The 20,698-nt window shown below is 37.7% G+C and overlaps 1 protein-coding gene across 3 annotated transcripts in view; it reads right to left on the bottom strand.

Annotated features, from left to right (window-relative positions):
* The window catches only part of LMO7 (LIM domain 7), a 97,111-nt gene that overhangs the window by 20,891 nt on the left and 55,522 nt on the right, over positions 1–20,698 (bottom strand). The window contains exons 8-19 of one of the 3 annotated variants that reach the window (XM_066545079.1): positions 20,281–20,568; positions 19,805–20,005; positions 18,620–19,336; positions 17,052–17,081; positions 14,678–14,795; positions 13,375–13,517; positions 11,621–12,074; positions 10,741–10,864; positions 10,547–10,587; positions 7,572–7,686; positions 1,826–1,987; positions 239–423 (exon numbers count right to left, since the gene is read on the bottom strand). In XM_066545079.1, coding sequence (XP_066401176.1) covers positions 239–423; positions 1,826–1,987; positions 7,572–7,686; positions 10,547–10,587; positions 10,741–10,864; positions 11,621–12,074; positions 13,375–13,517; positions 14,678–14,795; positions 17,052–17,081; positions 18,620–19,336; positions 19,805–20,005; positions 20,281–20,568 — 2,578 coding nt within the window. Of the gene's footprint in view, positions 1–238; positions 424–1,825; positions 1,988–7,571; positions 7,687–10,546; positions 10,865–11,620; positions 12,075–13,374; positions 13,518–14,677; positions 14,796–17,051; positions 17,082–18,619; positions 19,337–19,804; positions 20,006–20,280; positions 20,569–20,698 lie in introns of all 3 variants that reach the window. The other 2 variants (XM_066545081.1, XM_066545080.1) reach the window with 2 other exon arrangements.

The following is a 20,698-nucleotide window of genomic DNA, read 5'->3' as shown; positions in this document are numbered from 1 at the left end:
TTTTAATATTTATCATTCACCAGTTCTCTCATGAATAGACAGCAGCAAGTCTTTAAAACATCTTATTTACCTTAAGACATGCAGAGCTACCTCTCCATATTTCAGATGCAGGGTCCTATACTTGTATTGCTTAAGGAACAGAAGATTCACAAGTTCTTTTCTCCATCCTCCCACTATCAAGACACTAAATTTTTTCGCGCTCCCCCCATCTCCCATGAACCTTCAAAAACATACTCACAGAACTTTGAAGGCTGCTGGAGAAATCTCTTTTTGTGGATATGGTGGAAGCATTTGAAACTTTTTCTCCCGAAGTTGCATCAATCCATTTATTTTCAGATGTACCTATAATGTTGGTAGCCACACTGGTGAGATTGAGGATTTTATGCCTTACATGTGGCAGGGAAGGCAGGTCTTTGCCCCAGTCTTTTTGGTATGTGGAGGATTGAGAAATTAATATAGACAGTAATGTCAAAGAACAGAACAAGAGCTATTGAAAACATTAAAATAACACAAAAACAGAAGAAGGGACACACAAATCAGGTGGAATTTGGGAAGACAGGAAAAAGGGCATTTATAGCAGACCGCCTTCCCCAAAACTGCAAGTGTTAGTCATAAACCAGGTAAAAGTTTGCCAAAACAAAAGATGTTTTGCTGATATATGCTACAGCAGCTGAACATTAGAGAGGAGTTAGCATTCATTGGACACTATTTCATTAGTGTTAGTAAGGATTGAGAAAATTCTTCCAACTTTACTCACTCCAGGTACAATGAGACTCATACACTATCCAGGGAAAGGTCATTTTCATGTCCATGCTCATCAGGAAGCACAGAGAGGAGGAAGAAAAGGCAGCCTAAACTAAATTGGCAAATTGATGAGGCAAATACAAATGATGCTCTTCTCACACACTCCATCCTATCTCCCTTCCCTACCCCTCCTCCTGAAAATTTTATTCAATTAGTTTTTTGCCACTAATCTCACTCTTCAGTTGTATTAGATCCTATAAAGTGATCTGCTTCTTGTCTCTTCCTAACCCTCACTGTTTTTACCCCAGTTTGCTCGTAATTTATTTACCTAGCTTCCCACTAAAAGAATGTTTTGTATTTATACTGTGAAAGAAGTCACTGGTCACACTTCCAACTCTGCAAAAATTCTTCTAGAACTTTGAAAGGGTTTCCTGATTAAATCATGCCAAGTCAAGACATGCTACAAAGGCTTTCAAGCCAGGATGGAAACCCTCCCTACCCAGAATGGGTAGTACCATTCTGGAGAGATTACAGCACCACAATATTTGGGTCAATGGCCAGAATCATAGCACACAGGTGCTGCATCACCCACAACCTTACACCTCACTTCAAATGCTCCCTGAAGAAAGGAACAGAAGATCCTCGTTCCCTGAAAAAAGGGAGCTGGTGATTGAGACAGAGGGCCTTTAAAAATTAGTGATCCCCTAGTGATCCTCTAGTGACCCCCTAGAGATCAGACCCTTTTAATTCTTGTGGTATGCCAGGGAAGAAAATGTTAGATTCCTTTTTGTGCTGGTTGCACACTTTTTTACCTGTCCATCCTCTAAGAAACAGGCCAGAGCACAAGAGTGAGGTCAGTAGTTCAATGTTTTGCAGATTTGCTTGTCAAGACATTTCTAATGCTCAAGCAGTTAAAAAAGCCAAGTTGTGTTAAAATGCAACAGACACATTGGCAAACTATTCAGCTTAGATATGTATTACTGCTGTAAGGCTAATAAGGACTCTCAGCTGTCAGGCACAGCAGAGACAAAGCTTATTTGCCTTACAGAGCATACAGTATCTGCCTGACAAAACAACTCACCATTCTTTCCATATCGTCTGACATCCATGACCAGGTTTCCAGTTTCTAATGCTCTGTTGATGGCTTCTTCCCACTGACTATGGTCCATATGGGAAACCTTCGTGCCGTTGACAGCAATGATCTCATCATCTACATGCAGCTGACAAAGTGCTGCAGGGCTGCCTGCAGAAAACAGAAGAAAAATGTTATTATGTCTCCATAATTTTTCTTTTTATCCCAGTTGTGATTGGAAGAGAGTGGATTGGGGAATCATTGAAAGAAATGCCTAATGGTGCATATTTAGAAAGTCTTAGAAAAATTCACTACACTGTAACATAAGCTCCGTAAACTCAGTATCAAAGCAGCTTTTCAATTTAGAACTTAGGAGAGCAAAAAAGAAATCAGTCTTCCGGACTTTAAGTTTCAGATTATGGTCACCCCATTTAATAAACAACCTCTGTGTTCAGTCTTCACTTCAATAACTCACCTTTATAATCTGTGATAGTTAATGAGAGAGAGGCAGCACCACAATGTCTATATCCAATGATTAGCTGAAATTCAGCCAATGTTTGGGTAATCCTCTTATTTGTCAAAAAACCCCAAAAAAACAGCCTGCACTTTGTTAAGTCCAGTAGAAGCTGGCTTTCTTGTATTCTCATTTACATTTTCTGAGCTCTACTGACAAGAGCATGCTGCTTTATTGCTTTGCTAGAATAGTTTATTAGCTCTGAATTGATTGGTAATTGGACTCAAGATATTGCTGGGTATTGTCCCACTAGACTTCTCTGGATTCTACTTATTTTATCTATTAAGAGCAAACTTTATGGCAAGTTGGACTTTGAATCTACTGATATTTTGCAAGACAAGCTGCACTTTATACTTTTTTCATCTGCTACACATTGGCAGGCAATCTCACTAGACTAAGGACAGAGTACATAGAAGACCAGTTCATAAACTTTTTTCTATTTAATTCAGAAAATCGATAGGCTGAGAACACAGACTCTCCAAGCAAGATTTTACAGATTACATATGAATGGTTCTTGCATTAAGAATTATTCCCTTAGCAGAACAGAAAATAGAAAAGCCAAGTAAAAATATAGTTAAGGATGGCACAATAAACCCTCATGTTAATAAAACAAGTTTGAATTACACAGTGGAAGGATCTTCCAAAGTAAGTAGTGAAATCCACACATCTTACTTAAAATATACCAAGAACAATGCCATATTACATTATTAGAAACAAATGTGGACAAGTATGACAGAAAAATTTAGACGCCACATGCTTCATCCTGAGTGTCTTTTGACTCGTTAGTAAAATGCTGCTGTAAGTCTGGCTCATCCACTAAGGATTCAGATGGCTTCACACACAGGGGATAAGAAATTAAGAAATGCTCTGTTTCCTGGTACTGCACCAAATAATGATTGATCACAGTTCACTAAAAAGCTCCACTGGCTTCTCTGCTAGAAGAACATGGCTCCATACTATATTGTTCTGCATCATTCTTAAAATATAGACTAAAAATTTAATTTGCTGTTATCAATACTAATTGCTTTTAAACTTAGTGTGGAAGAAAAGGTAGGGTTTTCATCTGAAGGAAGAAATATGGACAATAGTTTAACTGGAAAAAAACATAGATCTCTAGGGGTCAAGAAGATGCTAAAGAATCATGGATATTCAAGTCTGTTAATGGAAGGTACTACTAAGAATATTATCAGAGATACTAACACTGAAGTTATTAATTTCAACAACATCACGTAACATTCAGAATTATGTCTGATATTTAGTACCATATAGTTTAATCACATCTGGATTAAGCCTTATGCTCATGATACAGGGAAAGCTTCAGGCTGCAGCAGAGTCATTAGCACTCATAATTTCTGTCTTGAGTTGTGACAGAATAAGCCCCCAGTAACCAAAAAAAGCTTATGTTCATATTATTCAAGTAATTTTTCAGGGACAAGACCGGGCTCAGAGGTGTGAACAGTATACCTCAATTGACTCAGTTTTAGGAAGGGAAGGGAGCTGAAGATTTCACAGTTCCTCCTATAATATTAGTAGAAAGGTATATGCAGACCATACTCCAACCATACAGATTGAATGAATAGCAGCAGTCTCTAGGTCTGGACCTCAAATAGCCAGAAAAACTTACACTGGTCAATTTTTGGCCAGTAACTTTGCCAGCAGCTCTTCTTCCTCAGTCTCTGGACAAAAGGGCTTCTCAAGAGTGCAAACCAGGGTGCCTACAGTGGGCTTCTGCTCTGATTCACATCCAGAGAAGCCCACAGAGCCTGCCCAGAAATTCAGATGACAAAAGTTGTATGCTACCAGTTGTCTATCTCTGTCCAGCTCTCCAACACTATAGGAATTAACAATAATTTCTATATATTCCTATAAAGGGTTTAGTTTTCATTATATAAAATATGTACTGCTTTTATGTTTTTCATAGGTTTTCCTGAAGGTAAAAGACTTTTCTTTCTTACTTGTCCCCAGTATAAACAAAAGCAACCAAATACTCATTTTCCCTATGTTCTAAGTCATCTCTAACCTATCCCCATCTGTTGTTATTACAATACATAAACACTATCTCAATGATAGAAAAAAAATAAAACTTGAAGGATGTGGATCAAATTTACTTTGTCCTACATGACTGCAAGTGTTTGATCAGACATGCACCCCTGTGCACACAACCTCAAAAAAAAATTATTGCAAAGGGAAAGTGAAAGGGGAAGGACTGAAACAATAAAGATTATATGGCACTGGGGAAGTTGGCAGAACAATGTCTAGATTAATGACTTAAGGCTTTCTATTTACCTAATTTTTAGTGTAAACATTGAAAACTCCTTTAAAAAATGAGAACGATCCTTTTTTATATGTAGTAAGTGGGTATTATTGAAATACGTGTTACAAGCTTAACTCTTAGGTTTTTGAGAACACTTACAAGTTAATTTTGCCTACTAAGTAGTTTTCTTAGTGGATTTTTTTTAAGGAATAGCACATTTAGAATACAGAGTCATCTATAAGCAATAAAAAATATACATGCTGGCTATCATGTCAAGAAAATCATACAGCTAGTTTGGACAACACTATCTGAGAAAGTATTCCTGAAAGCTTCTTCTGGGCTTAAGAAAGAGAAAAAGGTGACTAGAATGGCTGGTTTGGATTTGCCAAGCCTAAATCACAGTTGACCAACCTGGTTATCTTCAATGATGAATTGCTTAGATCTCAGTGGATGACGGAAGACAAGTGGTTACAATCCACCTCGCCTTTAACAAGACCATTGACATGATATTCCACAGTATCCTGGTATCAAAAGCGGGATGGTATTGTCCACAGGGCAGAACGACCAGATGGTGAAAAATGGGCTGGGCGTCTGTGGGAAGTGGTTAATGGCTCTTACTCAGCCTGCAGGCTGCTTACAAGTGGATCTCATGAGGATGTATCCAGGGATCTGCCCTTTTTAATGTGTTCACCAATAAGCAGGAGAAGGAGGAAAACACACCCTCATCAACTCTTCAAACCTTGCCAAAAGTGAGAGGGTGGCCAGTACAATGGAGGGCAGGGCTGCTCTTCAGAGCAGGAACCTGACACTCAACAAGGCCACACGCAGGGTCCTGTTCCTGAAAAGGACTAATCCCAGTGATGGTATGGGCTGGGCATTGATGGGCTGGAGAGCAAGGCTGGGGGGCCCTGGCAGTGGTGGGGCTGTATGAACACTAACATGACCAACAAATCAAGACAAGTGGCCATTCAATTCACTCAGCACCTCTTATGCCACACTGACAATACTGTGTCCAGTTTTGGTGTTCCTCTGTAAGAGAGACATCAATTAACTGGGGCAAGTAAAATGGGAAGGTACTAGGATGGTTTGGGCTGAAGCAATGGACCTGTGAGGAAAGGCTGAAGAGTATGGGCTTTTTCAGCTTGGACAAGAGAGGCTGCACAAGAACCTAACAGTAGTTCCCGCCCATTACATACCAGGAGGTGCCTGAGAAGGGAAAGCCTGCTCTTCATTGAAATTTATGGCAGGAAAACACAGAACAGTGGTTATAAACTGGGACAAAGATCGGTCTGACTGGATATGTAGGAAAAATTTTCTCTGAGAGGATAATGCCCAGAGAGGCTGTGTGGATTCCATTCTCAGAGGGTCTCAAACCCCCATGGGTAAAAAGCCCTAGGCCACATAGCCTGAATTCCATCTTAACATTTTTTTGAGCAGTGCATTGCCCTACGTGATCTTCCAAGCTGAATTATCCTATGACTTATCCCTAAAAATAGGAAATACAACATTCCCAAGTGCCTAGCTGAAAGCATATACTACTCTTTCAATGGGTCATCCACATCTTTCATCCTTCATTTCTTTAAAGGGAGCTACAGCTTTTGAGTAACGATATAAGATGAGACAGTTGTTGGAAGAAAGAAGTGCTGAACACAGGCTACAAATGAGAGCACTAAGATACAGCCCATTCTCAGTTAAATCTATACTTTGTGCTCTTTCCTGTGAGAATGGTAATAAAAGCATAACCAAGATAAAAACCACAAGGCCTTCACCTTCTCCTTAGGACAGAGCCCATGTGGACCTTTGTGAATGACCAGCAGGAACATTCACTACCCTCACATTTCTCCTTTTCAACTCGCAGTGCATATCGACAGACCCCTGCCTCCAAGGAGGGAAATTAAACCCAAAGCCTAGCAGCAGGAAAAGCAAAGGGAAAGCTATTCTTTAGGCAAAGTAAATATTAGTATTTCCAGAATCACAGAATGAAACAGGTTAGAACAAACCACAGTGGTTCATCTGTTTCATCCTTCCTGCTCAAGGAGGGTTATCCTAGAGCAAATCCAATTATGAAAAGTACTCAGATATAGTGGGAAAAGGCCGCTTCACTTCTTGAATATGAAAAAGAAAAAAAATCCAAGACTGCTCATTAACTGCTATTAAACAGTATGTTTCCTCTCTAGAAAGCATAATACAGACCTAACTAAATTAAAAGTTAGCTAAAGAAAGCATAATACAGAGCTGGCTAAATTAATAGTTTCCAGCTATTTCTCTTTTCTCAGGATGATCTTGTGTTAGGTGGAAAGAAGGGCACAATTCAATATTCCTCAAATATTATTGGCAATGGGAAATACCATTGTTTAGAAAACAAGCATTATATGTGATTTGCTTAGGTTTTTGTTGTTTTTTTTTTTTTTTAGAAAATCGAGCTCATTCTCTGCAGAAGACTATTAAAGGTTAGAAATAAACTTTATGTATGTGTCATCTCAAGACAAAAATGTTTGATTTCCCTGAGTATTAAACAACTGAAAAAAACTACACTGGAAATCAATTTAGAAGTTGCAACTACTTAAGAGCTGTCTCCAGAATTCAGCCTGACTAAGAAAGGAGAAATTGAACAAAGAATATTAACTCCTAGGTTTCCTCTGCAAGTGTTTACAAACCATGTGAAGTGAAATCTTTCAAACTCAGCTGTAAGAAACAGTCTGGATATTGGAAGTCTGTATTTGCCCCTAAATACTGTTCTGTAAGAGGCTCAGTGAACAGATATTCATGTTTATACCCTCCTTGATTAGGAAAATGCATTTTGGTATTTCTCAATTCAACCTGTTTCAAGAGATAAGGGTTCACAGAAATACATTAGCAAACTAAATAGTGAACTTTCAGTTCTGCACCTGATGTTTTGCAGCATTTCTTAGCAGCAAATGCCTTAATTGAGAAGCCTCTGCAAATTAAACATAAGAACAAAAATTTGTGTATATATACACATTTACCTTCTTCAACTGTCTGTACAATGGCTCCTGAAGAACTCCAGTTTGTTGTAAACCCAAAGCTGCGACTGTGGCCGGGTCTCTGGTTTATACTGATTCTCATTTCACTGTACTGTTCCTGAAAAATAAAACATGACACTACAGTATCTGGTATCACAGGAATCTAAATGAGGGAAAGTTTATCCTCTAAATAAGTGAGGCTGCTCACAATGTGCACTTTAATCATCTATTATTAGCATCACAGACAAAGGAAACAGTACTGAAGTCAGTTAACTAACTCATTTGCTTTTTATTCCAACAGGTGTGTTTGCTGTTTTCTCTACATGTATCTTTCACTCTGTATTTTTGTTATTTTAAATGTTTTGCAACACAATGCCAAGAAAATTTAAGAACTTGGAGGAAATTAAACCTCTAAATGATTTTTTGTGGATTGTCTTGTGAATTTGTGACATGTACTGCCTCCTCGGAGAGCATCAAAGATGTGAAAAAGCTAGATAAGCGTAATCAATCCTTTTTTTTTTTTTTTTTTGCATATCCTACCATAAGAATAAACAGTTTCCTTTAGGCTCAATGCTGCAACTAGGTTTACTTGGCTGCACAATCATCTTCTTGATTTTATGTGAAATACTACCAGCTTGCTATGGATTTTGTAATAGAGAGTTTAGATAACAAAAATAATCCCAAAATCAGCTAAATCCAGATCTTTTTTGGACTTTCAAGATGCTTTCAGAATCTGAATCAAAATCTAACATCAGCCATTTTAAACAACAAGAATATCTGAATGGGAAAACATTTTGTAACACTTGCTTTCAATCCCACGCTATATTTGGAGCATGTGTTGCATACATTAACATTCTAAGGTGAGCTCATTAAAAAACTAAATGCATGCTACACACTTCATCAGCATGACACTAACATTGATATAAAAGGAAAAAAAAATTTCTGTCAAACAATGTTTAGATATATTCCAGCAAAATGTGCATGGAAGGGACCCTGCACATTTTCACACACGCATTAAATGTACGCCTTCATTTTAGTTCCCTAGCGACCCAGCCTTCCTGAAGAGTCGGATTCATTTTCCCTAACTTAAAATATTTAGAAGTCTAGAAACCTATGCCAATTCCTCCAAGCTCCTCTGTTGTAAGACACAACAGGCAGCTACAGCAAGCACTGCACAAGCAGGTGCAGCCACAGCCAGTCTCAGGGAGGTGCAGCCAGAGGTGGTTTCAGCAGCACCCAAGTACTGGATAGAGAAGAAAACAACAGAGCACGGCATCATCCCAAGGTATCACCTCATGTTACAGGAATGTTCCTGGGAAAACACTCCCCATTACAGCCCAGGGTAGAAATTAAGTCTTTTCTTCACAACACAGCTACTGGCTTGCAAATGCTCCCATACAACCCAAATCCTTAGGTGAGTATATTAAAAGTGAATCTACTTAACAGGTTAGCACACTGGGCTGGAGAACATACAAACCTTTCGAGTTTGAGTGTGTTCCTGGAAATTACTACTGGTCTTAATTTTTTTTCCTCACCATCCCAACAAGACTCTTCAGATCTCTCTCTTGTCAGAGGAGTAATGTGACTTTGTACACTGAACTTTAACACTTTTATAGGTCATCTCTAAAACAGTGCTCCGCAGACCTGGTGTTATGGCCCTGATGACTAGTGAGCTATATCAATCTCTCTGTCAATGATTTACAAACACATCAAATGGAACTTGCATTCCTTTACTTGGAGCTTGGTAAGTTACATAATACAGCTGAGATTTTTATTTTTTTTTTAACTTTTAAAAATATCTTTTAAATGCCCCCCCATATTACTCACTTATAGGAGGAAAGATTTATAATCTTTTAACTAATGACAGGAGAAAAACAAATGGACCTAGTATATGCTATTCTCATTTGCCTTGCTTAAACAGATACTAACAACTTGTATCGAATCTGTCAGTTTTCACTGATTAAACCAGAAATTCCTCTGCCTGTTTTTGCTACAACACAGGAAAAAAAAAAAAGATTATTATCTCATTGTCTTTTTCCTTATACAGCAATCACAGTTTCAAATAATTATGATAAATTCATTAAAACGGCCAAGTGGCATTAAGGGTATTAAACTGCAATGTGTTTCTTTTCCACAAGTGATTAGGAAGAAGAATGTTTGGAAGCAAATGAACTTCTAAAAAAGTTGTTACGGGAATTTCATAAATCAGCATCCAAGGTCTTATGACCTTCACCCAAGCAACTGGCACAATTAAGTTTTACAGCAGGATCAGGAATGCAAATCTGTCAAGGGTTACGAACTGAATCATCAGATAGTACAGCAAGGTATTTAGTAATTTAAAATTAAAGCTATTGTTGGTGAAACATGCAATCAGTTGGAGGAAACAGCACTTAAGATACATATTTCAAAAAGAACTCTCAAAGACCCAGCCCCTTTACCAACAAGCACATGCACTAAGAGACAGTGATTTACTTCAAAATTAATATGAACATTAATTAGATTCAAATAAATAGCTAAAAAAAAGATTCAAGCCACAACAGATGGAAAAAAGGATAGTGTGATACTGATGTTTATGGCCAGCCTTTGAAAAGCTGATCTTTATTTTCCACCACCAGTTTAAAAGTGCAAATGAATGCTACAGCAGCTCACGTAATTCATCTGTCACACCTGATTATATGAACAGTGTGCTAATTTGGAGAATAGGAAAAACCTTTGCAAGCACTTAACACATGTAGAATAACTATTCTGAATTAGAATGATAAAAAAAATTAGGCACATGACAAAATGGATAGGGAAAAATTCAGCAAAAGAATAATTTTTTTCTTTCCCCTAAATTAAATCAAAGGAAACAGCAAGTCTCTGAGATGTCCTCTTAGTACCAGAAAAATACTTGCATTAGATGTACTTTTAGTTATTTTCTCTTTTATTCTGCTGTGGCATTCAGTTACACCAAATAATCACATTATTTCCACACTTACCATGGATTTTGAATCCTTAGGGTCTGTCAGAGTTGCAGTTTCTGCAGAAGATGCAAGTGAAAGAGAATCAGGAGGAATGCCATACTCTGGCTTAGGAATACTACTTCCAGCATCTTGGTTTTGGGACTTTAAAGGTAATGCCAAACTAGGAGGAGGTGTTGACTGAACACCTTTTTCCTCCTCTTCCTCCTCACCTCTGCTTCTGAATGCACCAGTAGAGAGAGGGTGTGCAGAGTCTGGTTGTGAAAAGGAAACGCTGGTGAACAAAGTTTGAGTTCTTTTTTCTACTTCTCCATTGTATTTCTGAGCATCATCCATCTAGGAAAAAAATGACAGCTTGGTAAATAAGTGCTTTAAAAAAGAAATCTTTGAATCTTTCAGTGATTTTTATATTTAACAAAACCACCTCTCTCTTTGAAGCAAATTCTGGCTCCTGTACCCATTGTTAACTACCTACTCAGAAATTTTTTTTTCTCTTGAAATGCTTGCAGAACAAATAGTCCAGACTTAAGATAAACTTGTTAAAGTCATCTGCTTAGAATTATTTATATTCTTGCCACTTTTTAAATTGAAACAAATAAGGATTTAAGAGATAACTATGAAAATCATCATAGTAATGGGGCAGGGGGGAATTAATTTCATTGTTTCAGTGCTTTAGAGTGTAGACAAAATTTAGCCTAGCATAAAACTTCAACAAAGTCAGCAGAGCAGAGGAAACTTCTATCACCTGAAAAATTTATCTTTAACACTTAATTACGTTAGCCTGGCTCCAGATAACTACCTCCAATGACATTTTTTTGATAAAGCACACAAAGGAGACTTACTACAAGTAATAAAAAGAATATTTTACCAAATACAGCTACCAGCTTTAATTCTAGGAATTCTAATTCTGTGCGTTTAAGCACAGAAACACAAGTAAACATCTAAAAGCACGACAGAACTTCCTGCTCTATTAACACAGCCTTCATCACACAGGAGGCACTTTATAAACAAAACCAAACCATTAAAACTACTGTTCCCCCAACTATTGAAGACCCCAAATTTACAAACTTCAAGAATGAAGCAGAATTTTACCGTGAACGACCGTGGAAGTGACGAGATTCCTCTTGAGTGGACACCAAAAGGTCTTGGTGTAACCACAGATGTTAACCTGGAGGTATCAGTTTTCTGGTAAGTTCTCGGGAGAGAAGCTGAAACCTGAGCTGACCCAGTTTGAGCATTCACTGAGTAACGAGTGGACAAAAGCACCGGGCTCTGCTCCCGCTCCAGGCTCTCAGGAGGAGCAGGAGCTTCTCGAGCAGCCGAGCTCTCCAGCAGGTTCTCCTTGGGAGGCTGGGTGGTGTACACACTTTTACTGTCCTTAGTGCTGTAGGAAGCATCTTCTTCCAAACGGTGATCTTTGGCTGCTGACCAATCTTTTGCTGCTGTGGAAGGTGCTTTGTCTTCACTGAACACATCATCGTTCAGTGAATATGCCCAGCTGTGTTCCTGTTTCTGCTCCTCATAGGAGTCCTGATCTCTCTCTTCCCTATGGGAATAGAGCCTGTTAAAATACCAAAGTGACCCAACAAACAGGCAGACCTAAAGTATTTCAACTAGTAAATGTTTAATGCTGAGCATAATCCAAATAATGCCTCTTCAGTAAATAAAAATTATTAGCATAATTTAGATTTAAAAATATATGAAAATATTAATGTATTTATCTTCTTCCACCTCCTCCCCAGTTCAGCACTCTCAGAGCACTCAAACATACTACTATCAGGCTGCCACCATGACAGAAATCTTTGCCAATAAAATGATCTAGCTGCACATAGCTGTAAATTATACAGATACACATAGGTTCAATTTACACATCCTCAGAAATTCAGATTTATTTAGGAAAGAACAGGAATAAGATAGTCCCATAACACTGCCTGAACTGTGTAACTGTGCTCAATGTTTCTGAAATGCTATGCTGAATTTTAGATACCTAAATAAGACAGTGCCCTGAAATTCAGCTAATTATTATTTTTTTGCTACTCATTCCTTTGTTATAAATGAACAACTGCTACAAGGATATCCTTTAAAATTTAAGTTATAGAATTCTTATTGATACTGAATATTCAATACAATTACCATCCATACTTTTATTCAGGCAACTAATTTTTGTCCTCACAAATAAGTAAAAAATTAAAGAAATCCAAAAGATTAGACCTTTTTTTACAAATACATGTCATGTACATATTACCTTCAGCTCAGTCATATGTGCATTTGAAATAAATAAATAAATAGATAAATAAATAAGACTGTCACCACTAGAGATGGTACTGTGCAGTTTACACTTTTTACTCTTCAGAAAGTAAATACCAAGAGGAAAAATTAGGGAGGAAGGGGAAATCAAGTAAAAGTTTACAGCTCTGTGACATAAATTAATATTCTGGCTGCAGTTCTTGACAATGGCTAAAAAAATAGCAAATGTAGTAGAAGAAGGAAGATAAATAGTTAACTTTATCCATGAGTAAAAAAGGCAGCTATCCAGTTCAGTGCTATTGTTTTAACTAATTTAAAGAGAATGCAAATATTGATTTCTTAATATTTTTATTTATGGATAGTAAAGTAAAATATCATTTATAGAGAAAACTGCTTAACATTCTGTGTAAACAGCACATTAGAAAACCATATTCAGCCCTTCAATTGCCTAGATTTCTACATTTTATTTTGCAACTAAAATTGTCAAGATCTCTGTAGAATCAATTGCAACTTGTTGGTAATAGCGACTCAAAAATTTAAAGGCATAAAAATGCTCAGATTTATGTTCTTACACATAATATTCCCATTAGGACTATTACCTCTCCTGCTGCATTTCCTTCAGTGACTTGGTACTCCTTCCAGACACCTCAGAGGCTCTCCTTTCAATTTCTTCTCTCTCTTCCTTTTTCTTTTGCAATTCTGAAGTGTAACTCTTTCTACGACTCTTCCATTTTGCTAGATCCTGTTTAGAATTACACGAATGTATACTATCAGATTTTCTCAAGGCCTCACAGGCTTACAGAGGTATCCCATTATATGCTCTTTATTGGCCTGATTTTATTTGCATGTCTGCATCACAGCCACATTTTCATGTACCTTTCTCCTAAATGATAAAGGGGTTGTCATGTTCTATTTAGGGTTGCAGGCTCACTGCCTCCTTAAGTTAACAATTGCAATTACTGGACTATAGGCTATTTAGCCCGTTTTTTCTCCTCTTAACATTTTCAATTTTATTCTAAAATACTTCACCAATCACACATAATTGAAAACTAATGCACATGCAATCTGAATTTCTTTGTTGAGGGCTTTAGAGTTTAGGATACCATTATTTTTCCAAATCACTACTATGTTAGACTGATTCACTAGCTTGAGAATAAATATGCCTTAAATTCTAAACTGAAAACAGATATTTCTGTACTTTCTTCATTTCTGTAAAACCACAATGTGAACTGGCAATATTGTCCATGAAATACCAGAGTTGAGTTAAGGGAAGTACTGAATATTAGAACTGAGATGCATTAAACAAACAACTGTGAACTTCTTGTTTGGTGCTTTGTTCTTAATTTTGGCTTCTTGTTGATACTCATTGTCAAGCAAAGATTTTAATAAAATGAAAAGTCTTTAGATATGCTTATGATGCTGTGCAAAACTACCATGCAGTTTACAAGCTGGATTTAAGACAGCATTATTAGTGGATAGGAGCCTCAAGAATTTGCACAAGGAAGTATTATTTATTCTCCTTTCTCCCAGAGGATCAAATACTCAGACATTCCAACCATTTCTCCAAAAAAGTATTCAAAAATTGCAGATAACACAAGAAACTATGCCCTAACTTCTCTCTATGTCCACAGAAATCAAGCCTGAAGGCTTTCTTACAATACATACAAGTTCTATCCTGAAGCATTAATCAGAAACTTAGGAGGATATTTAAAATAATTTCAGTTCTGCATTAAACAGGCATCCCCAAAAACTCTAGTAGCTGTAAGGGATGAATTGTTTTAGAAGACAGCCCCATGAATTGCTGCACACATGCCAAAGTTTTTTTACTAGGGACACTGAAGGCAGGTGACACCCAGCCCCTCCAAGCAGGATGCACAAGGAGAGGTGAAAAGAAGTCCTTACTTCTTGCCACTTTAGATCTTGCTCTTGTAACTGTTCTTTTATCTTCTGCAGCTCTTCATAACGGATTTTGCGCAGTGTCTGCAGCTCCTCTGCACTGACATCATTCAAAGATTTACTCCTAGAAAGGGAAAAGAGAACTCAGCTTTATAACATCCTAGCCCTCATTGACATGAGTGAAACCTTCAGAGAGAGAAAAAGATTTATATTAGTACAACTGAATGCTCATGAGTGTTATTTTGAATGGAGCAGGAAGCACATGGGCAGCCAATGGGACGTGCTGTAGGGCCAACACACAAGTCATTAGTTGGGTATTTGAGCAAATAAAATCAGGTTAAGGGAATAAGCAGCTCTGTACATCTCCATCCTGATCATTCACATTGAGCTCCTCCTAGAACACTGCTACTTCTGTTTTAACTTGCTATTTTCTTTATTGATCTTGTTTCTTTCTTTGACCCAAAAGGAATCCCCTCTCCCCAAATCCAAATTCCCACCTTGGACTTCTCCCCTGTAACACCTTCCGTATCACCTCCTGTCCTTTCCTTCCTTCCAAATCAGTTATTGATGCCCATTTCCAAAAGATTAAGAGTCAGACAGGGCCAAATGCTCGCTTCATGGGCATCACAGGCCCCACTAGCCTATGCTGATCCTCCCCAACCTCTGAGATGCTTTCCATTAAAGTTGGTATGGCTAACACAGCCATCTTCCTGCTAACTTCTTCAACATGGCTACAGTTTCCCCCAGGAACTCCTACTTACTAGTTCCCTTTAACCTAGTTTCCTAAAAGCTCACCTTTCATGCTCTCCCCCACCACATGCTATTTTTTCCTTTATTCTTTCACACTGCAGTGATAAACATAACAGGACATTTAGTTTAGATATAGGACAAGGCTCCTGATGAGAGTTGACCAGAAGCCTCTGAGACAGTAAGCAAAATGCAGGTGTTTCATCATAAGGTTCAACAATGTAATGCAAAGGGAAAGCTAGGTCTCTAGGGCTTGGGGTTTTTTTGTTTCTTAGTATTCAAAAATACCTTTGTTTTCATTTATCCAAAGTATGAGTTATATAGAGGGATGCAATTATGTTCCAGCAGGACTTAAAAATGTGGCATTTCTCTTATATGATGGAAAACAAGATTAAAACCAAAATAGATCCAGCACAGAGCCTTGCTCTAATCTGTTGCATTCCAAGAGATCTCTGAACTAACAAACCAGACTCTCACTTCCTCCCAAGTGGCTGAACTCACTTTCATTGGTAACATGAGATTGGCCTCTGGCCTCTAGAAATAAAGGCTTGGGCATTAACTCCTCATATCTGCTCGCTTATCTGTTTTCTGAATGAGAAGAGTGCCAAATTCAGCAAAAATCACCTGGTCGCTATTGCAGAAACTCTTGTACAGTTCTTTTCCTCATTTTTTGCGCTTAAGTTATATCACACGTAGAACTGTTTTAGGGTAATCAAATACTATATAAGGCTGTATCAAATTTGTTCCAGATGAGTTCAAGAAAACTTACCTAGCTACATTTACTGTATCTGCCTGCAACAAAAGAGGAAAATCTCAACCTAAAGAAAATATAACCTAAGAAAAGCTATATTCATACCATGGAAGTGGATCTTAGTTTTAATTTCACTCTAAACTGAAAAACCTAACTAGTAATTTGAGTCTTCTGAGTCTCCCTCTCCTAACACCTAACTTTTGAAACATTTTGCACTTCTGGAAGTGTTCAGTAATTTACCAAGTTTGCCTCAGAGTAAAAATAGGGCAGCAAATAAATAAATAAATTTTAATTTTAAAAAAATCAGTAGAACACCATGCATTCCAAAATACTTAACATGCCATCACACAATACGTGGAAAAATTATTTCTCTTTGAGTCGCAGTTCATTATAAACAACATCTAAGTTCCCATTACACAAATCTGTAAGTGTACCACTGAGCATTCAAAAACCTGGAAGATATAAAATAACCCCAGACCATTCACCAATCCCATAATAAATACCACTGCTGTTCATTATTTTCAGATTCTAGCTGTACAGCCTTGAAAATAAAATATTTGTTAATATTCCTTTACACTTTTTGAATATTTTAAAGCCTAAATGAAACACAGAACAACAAATTTTTCACTTCAGCAGGAATAAAACATTAGAGCTGATTTTCAAAGTGCCTGATAACCATAAGTTGAATACATGAGACAGCAGAGAGAACTTTTGCCATATACATAGCTTTTATCTCACATTCATTACATAAATTGCAAAGAACAGAACAACAAAGCATCATGCACAAGTTTCCAGCATGAGTTTTTAGCTACTGTGCATGCATAAAGATGAAAAGAGGCCAAAAAATAGCATTACAATCTTTCAAGCTTTTATAAAACTTACCCTTGCTCATCAGAAAGCTTTTGAAACAGTCTGAGAAATCAGAAACCAAAAAAAAGAGGTTCAGTGTCTTGATATTGATAACAACATTAACACCATTAGTAGACCAGCACTCTCACTAAGTGATGGGGAAACTGAAAGCTTGGGAACCAGCCAGCATGGAAAAGCACATCAGGAATTGGACACCAGTCAAAAAAACACACCAGGACTTGCATGATGGGCAAAGTTGGGCAGAACTGTCAGAACAAGGCTGCCTGCAAGTTTCCAACACTTTTCATTTAGCAATACTGCACAAATAGAGCCTTGTGTTATTTCTGCAACACTTATTCATTCCAGTGCTGCTGAACAGCATGATGCTCAAAAGAGACTAATTTCAAGAAAATAAAATTAATGCCAGCTTGAGTCCCAACAAAAGTGAGGCTTACAAGAGGTAGTTCTCTTGTTACTTCAACCATTTCTGATACTAACTGAAAGTAATACTTGATGTGTATCAGAATAAAAGACCCTAATAGAAGTTTAGCATATTAATCCCTGAACACACCTAATCCAGGGCAATTCAAGAGGATTTTTAGTATTCTTGAATACGAGTATTTTATAATATACCTATTTAATTCTACTGAATTAATTTTTAAAACATGCAATATTTCCAAGCACTTTAGGAATATTTCTCAGAGAAGCTTGAAAATTGTTAACAGCATAAAGCCTAAAAATTAAACGCAGCAACATCAAAATACCAACTGGAACACAGAAGTGTCTTAGTCACAAAAAAATGATGCACAGCTGGGAGATCTGCAACTTGCAATGCCGTATTTTCAGATCTAAGTAAACATTTGGAAACCCAACCCTCTCCCCCAGTAAATACAAAATTCAAAGGAGAGATAGGAAGTACTTAAGAAACAGTATTCAGTCAGACAAGAGAAATTTTGAGGATAACAGGAAAGAATTAGGGGAAAGAATGAATCAAGACTGTATGGAAGTAGGAGGATAGTATTGGCAGAATAAAATATGCCATGGTGGACTTAATATTTCATAGACACACAACTTGCATGCACCATGACTTTGGGCAGGCAAAACACTTTTTTTTTTTTCCCCACTTCATCTAATCATCTCAGAACTGTGGTAGGACAGTTTACAAGCATTTTTAAACTTAGGTGCAAGCAAGAATATCAGAATGCCCATTTCCAGAATTTGTCTTTAAAGCATTCATGTGTTTCAGCAATGTTTTTATGTATTATCTTGCAGAATAGAAGAAAATATTTCTAGCCTCCATAGTCTTTTGAATAATCACTATTCCTGTTCAACCATGGAAAGAAACTTATGCAGAACATGGAGCCTGAGGGAATGATAACGTATTTTCTCCAAAATGGCAGCCTAAAACTCGAAAACTTTATAATCTTTTGTTGAAAATATGGTATTGCAGTAATGAGCTTCTATTCAAAGCAAATAAAAAGCTTGTTCGAGGACGACACGAACAAACAGACTGGCACTCTACAAATGGTTCAGCACAGGATGATGCTTTTCTGAATGGGAAGGGTTCAAGGGCACTCATTCTGTGCAGGACACAACCTGACCTCTCCACCATCTGCCGTTTCTTGTGTCTAACTTTGCTGGCCTCCCTGATTGCTTCCCACTTCTTCCAGTCTTCTTCACTGCATGGACCTGGGATAAAATTTACTGGCTGGACGTTGCTTCCCACTTTCCAAGATTCAATCTTGCGGGTCAGCATATCGTCCTTCTTATGGTGTAAAGATGGTGACAGCACTCTGCCATTGCTCTTCCTTTCCTCTGGTATCGCATTTTTTTCAAGTAAACATAGAAATTTGGACCGGATCTCTTCTGGAAGACTCCACGGATCAGGAAACAGTGCTGGGTGATACTTGTCGGGAGCACCTGATAAAGGCACCTCTTTTTTTTGAGAGAGGACTTTACGAAAAATCATGTCATCCTTTTCCAAATCTGGAATCACAGTTTGGCCCTCTCTGGGTTGTAGAATTATCTCACCCTCTAGAGGAGGCTCCTGCTCAGAGAATTTCTTTAAATACCGGGGGTCTTGAAGAACAACTTGATTCACATGGAAAGCCCCAGTTTTCCGAACAAACAAATCATCATTTTCCAAATCTGGATATAGATATCCATTCTCCTCATCTCCTTGCTTGCCTCCTGGTATAAAGGAAACATTCTTTCTACATTTTATGAGCCTAGGGCCAGAAGTGGGATCAATTCTGGTCTCCATTTCAGAAGACACGTAGTCAGTGTATTTTTGCAGGGCCTGAAGTAACGAAAACTGACTGAAGCATATAAAACAAAAGGAGGGAAGTAAAAATATCATTAACTAGCAAGAGACAAGCAGATCACAATGTATTGCAATATACATTTGGTTTAGACTTGCAGTATCCCAAGCAGAATGACGACACCACTTGGCATTCACCACCACTGACTGTAGCACAGCACACGCCAACCAACGCAAAGGTATCCTGGCATCCTAACCTGCTCTGAAACATCACACTTACATGCTCACACACAAAGCCAGTAACCCTATGCAGCATGTTACACTTTCACATTTACATGTTTCAGAAGGCCAGCAACTTATGGCTACATTAAAAGAGAAAAAAAACCCCAAACCCAACAAACCAGCAAAATAGTCATAACCAAAAAAGCACGGCATCACGGGACATGGTTTAATTTCATTTAGCTGTTGCATATCCAGCCATCTCTTTTTGATGCACCAAGAGAACAGCTCATGCAGCAGTATCAACCTGGGCTGATCAGAAGACTCCAAGATTTTTCCTTCTGCAATCTGTGACAATGAGCTTCCCAGATATTCAGCAGTTGGCTTATAATTCTGATCCTTTCTGCAGCTACTGTTCCAGTCAAAACTTGGTCTTGGTTGATTAGCAACAATAGTATAGCTTTGTTTGTAAGCAAATTCCTCATCCTCAGAATCTGATCTCTTTCTACTGTGCAGCAGCAGAAAGAATGAGCAGAGGAGAAAGAAAAAAAAAAAAATATGAAGTGTACTCACTGAGTAAAATGCACAGTGGCAACAGTGCAACAGGTGCAACAGTATAACAAAAATAATACTTAAATTATTTTTTAAAAAAGGAAAAAAAGAAAAAATAAAACATATCCTGTTGCTACACTGGCAGTGAAAATTTAAAGATTCTGAGTCATAGAACTATACTTTATTTAAGCTTTGCACACAGGAGAGAAACAGGCATGCATGAAAACGCACCTGAACCCTTGAATCTCTTTATACCAGGGTTTGAAAGAAGATTTCTTGACTTTTTTCCATAGCAATTCCTCCTCTGGAGTCCAAAACTTAGGAAGAAATTTGTCAAAAGCAACAACTGTATTTGGCACTGAAGAACTTAGCTTGCGAAAATAGAGATCATCTTTTTCAATGTTTGGGATGCCTACTTCTTCCTCGTCCTCATCACAATACCCAGATAATTGTGAAGGATTGTTAACTCTTGGTTTGTTTTCGCCTTTAGTATCCAATTGCCTCTGCCTCCTCTGGTTACTGTTCAAAATATCCAATCAGTTAAGATATTTTAGGAGCAACTTTACGTAAGCAATGCAAAAAGACATGCTTTTTGGCTCAGGAGCTCAGCCTTGTGAATGAAGCATATTAGTTCTCAATTTCATCACTG

Source organism: Molothrus aeneus, chromosome 2, assembly GCF_037042795.1.
Source record: "Molothrus aeneus isolate 106 chromosome 2, BPBGC_Maene_1.0, whole genome shotgun sequence".
NCBI lineage: Eukaryota > Metazoa > Chordata > Aves > Passeriformes > Icteridae > Molothrus > Molothrus aeneus.
The sequence above is the reverse complement of the archived record's forward strand: the minus strand, read 5'-3'. Positions and strand labels throughout refer to the sequence as shown.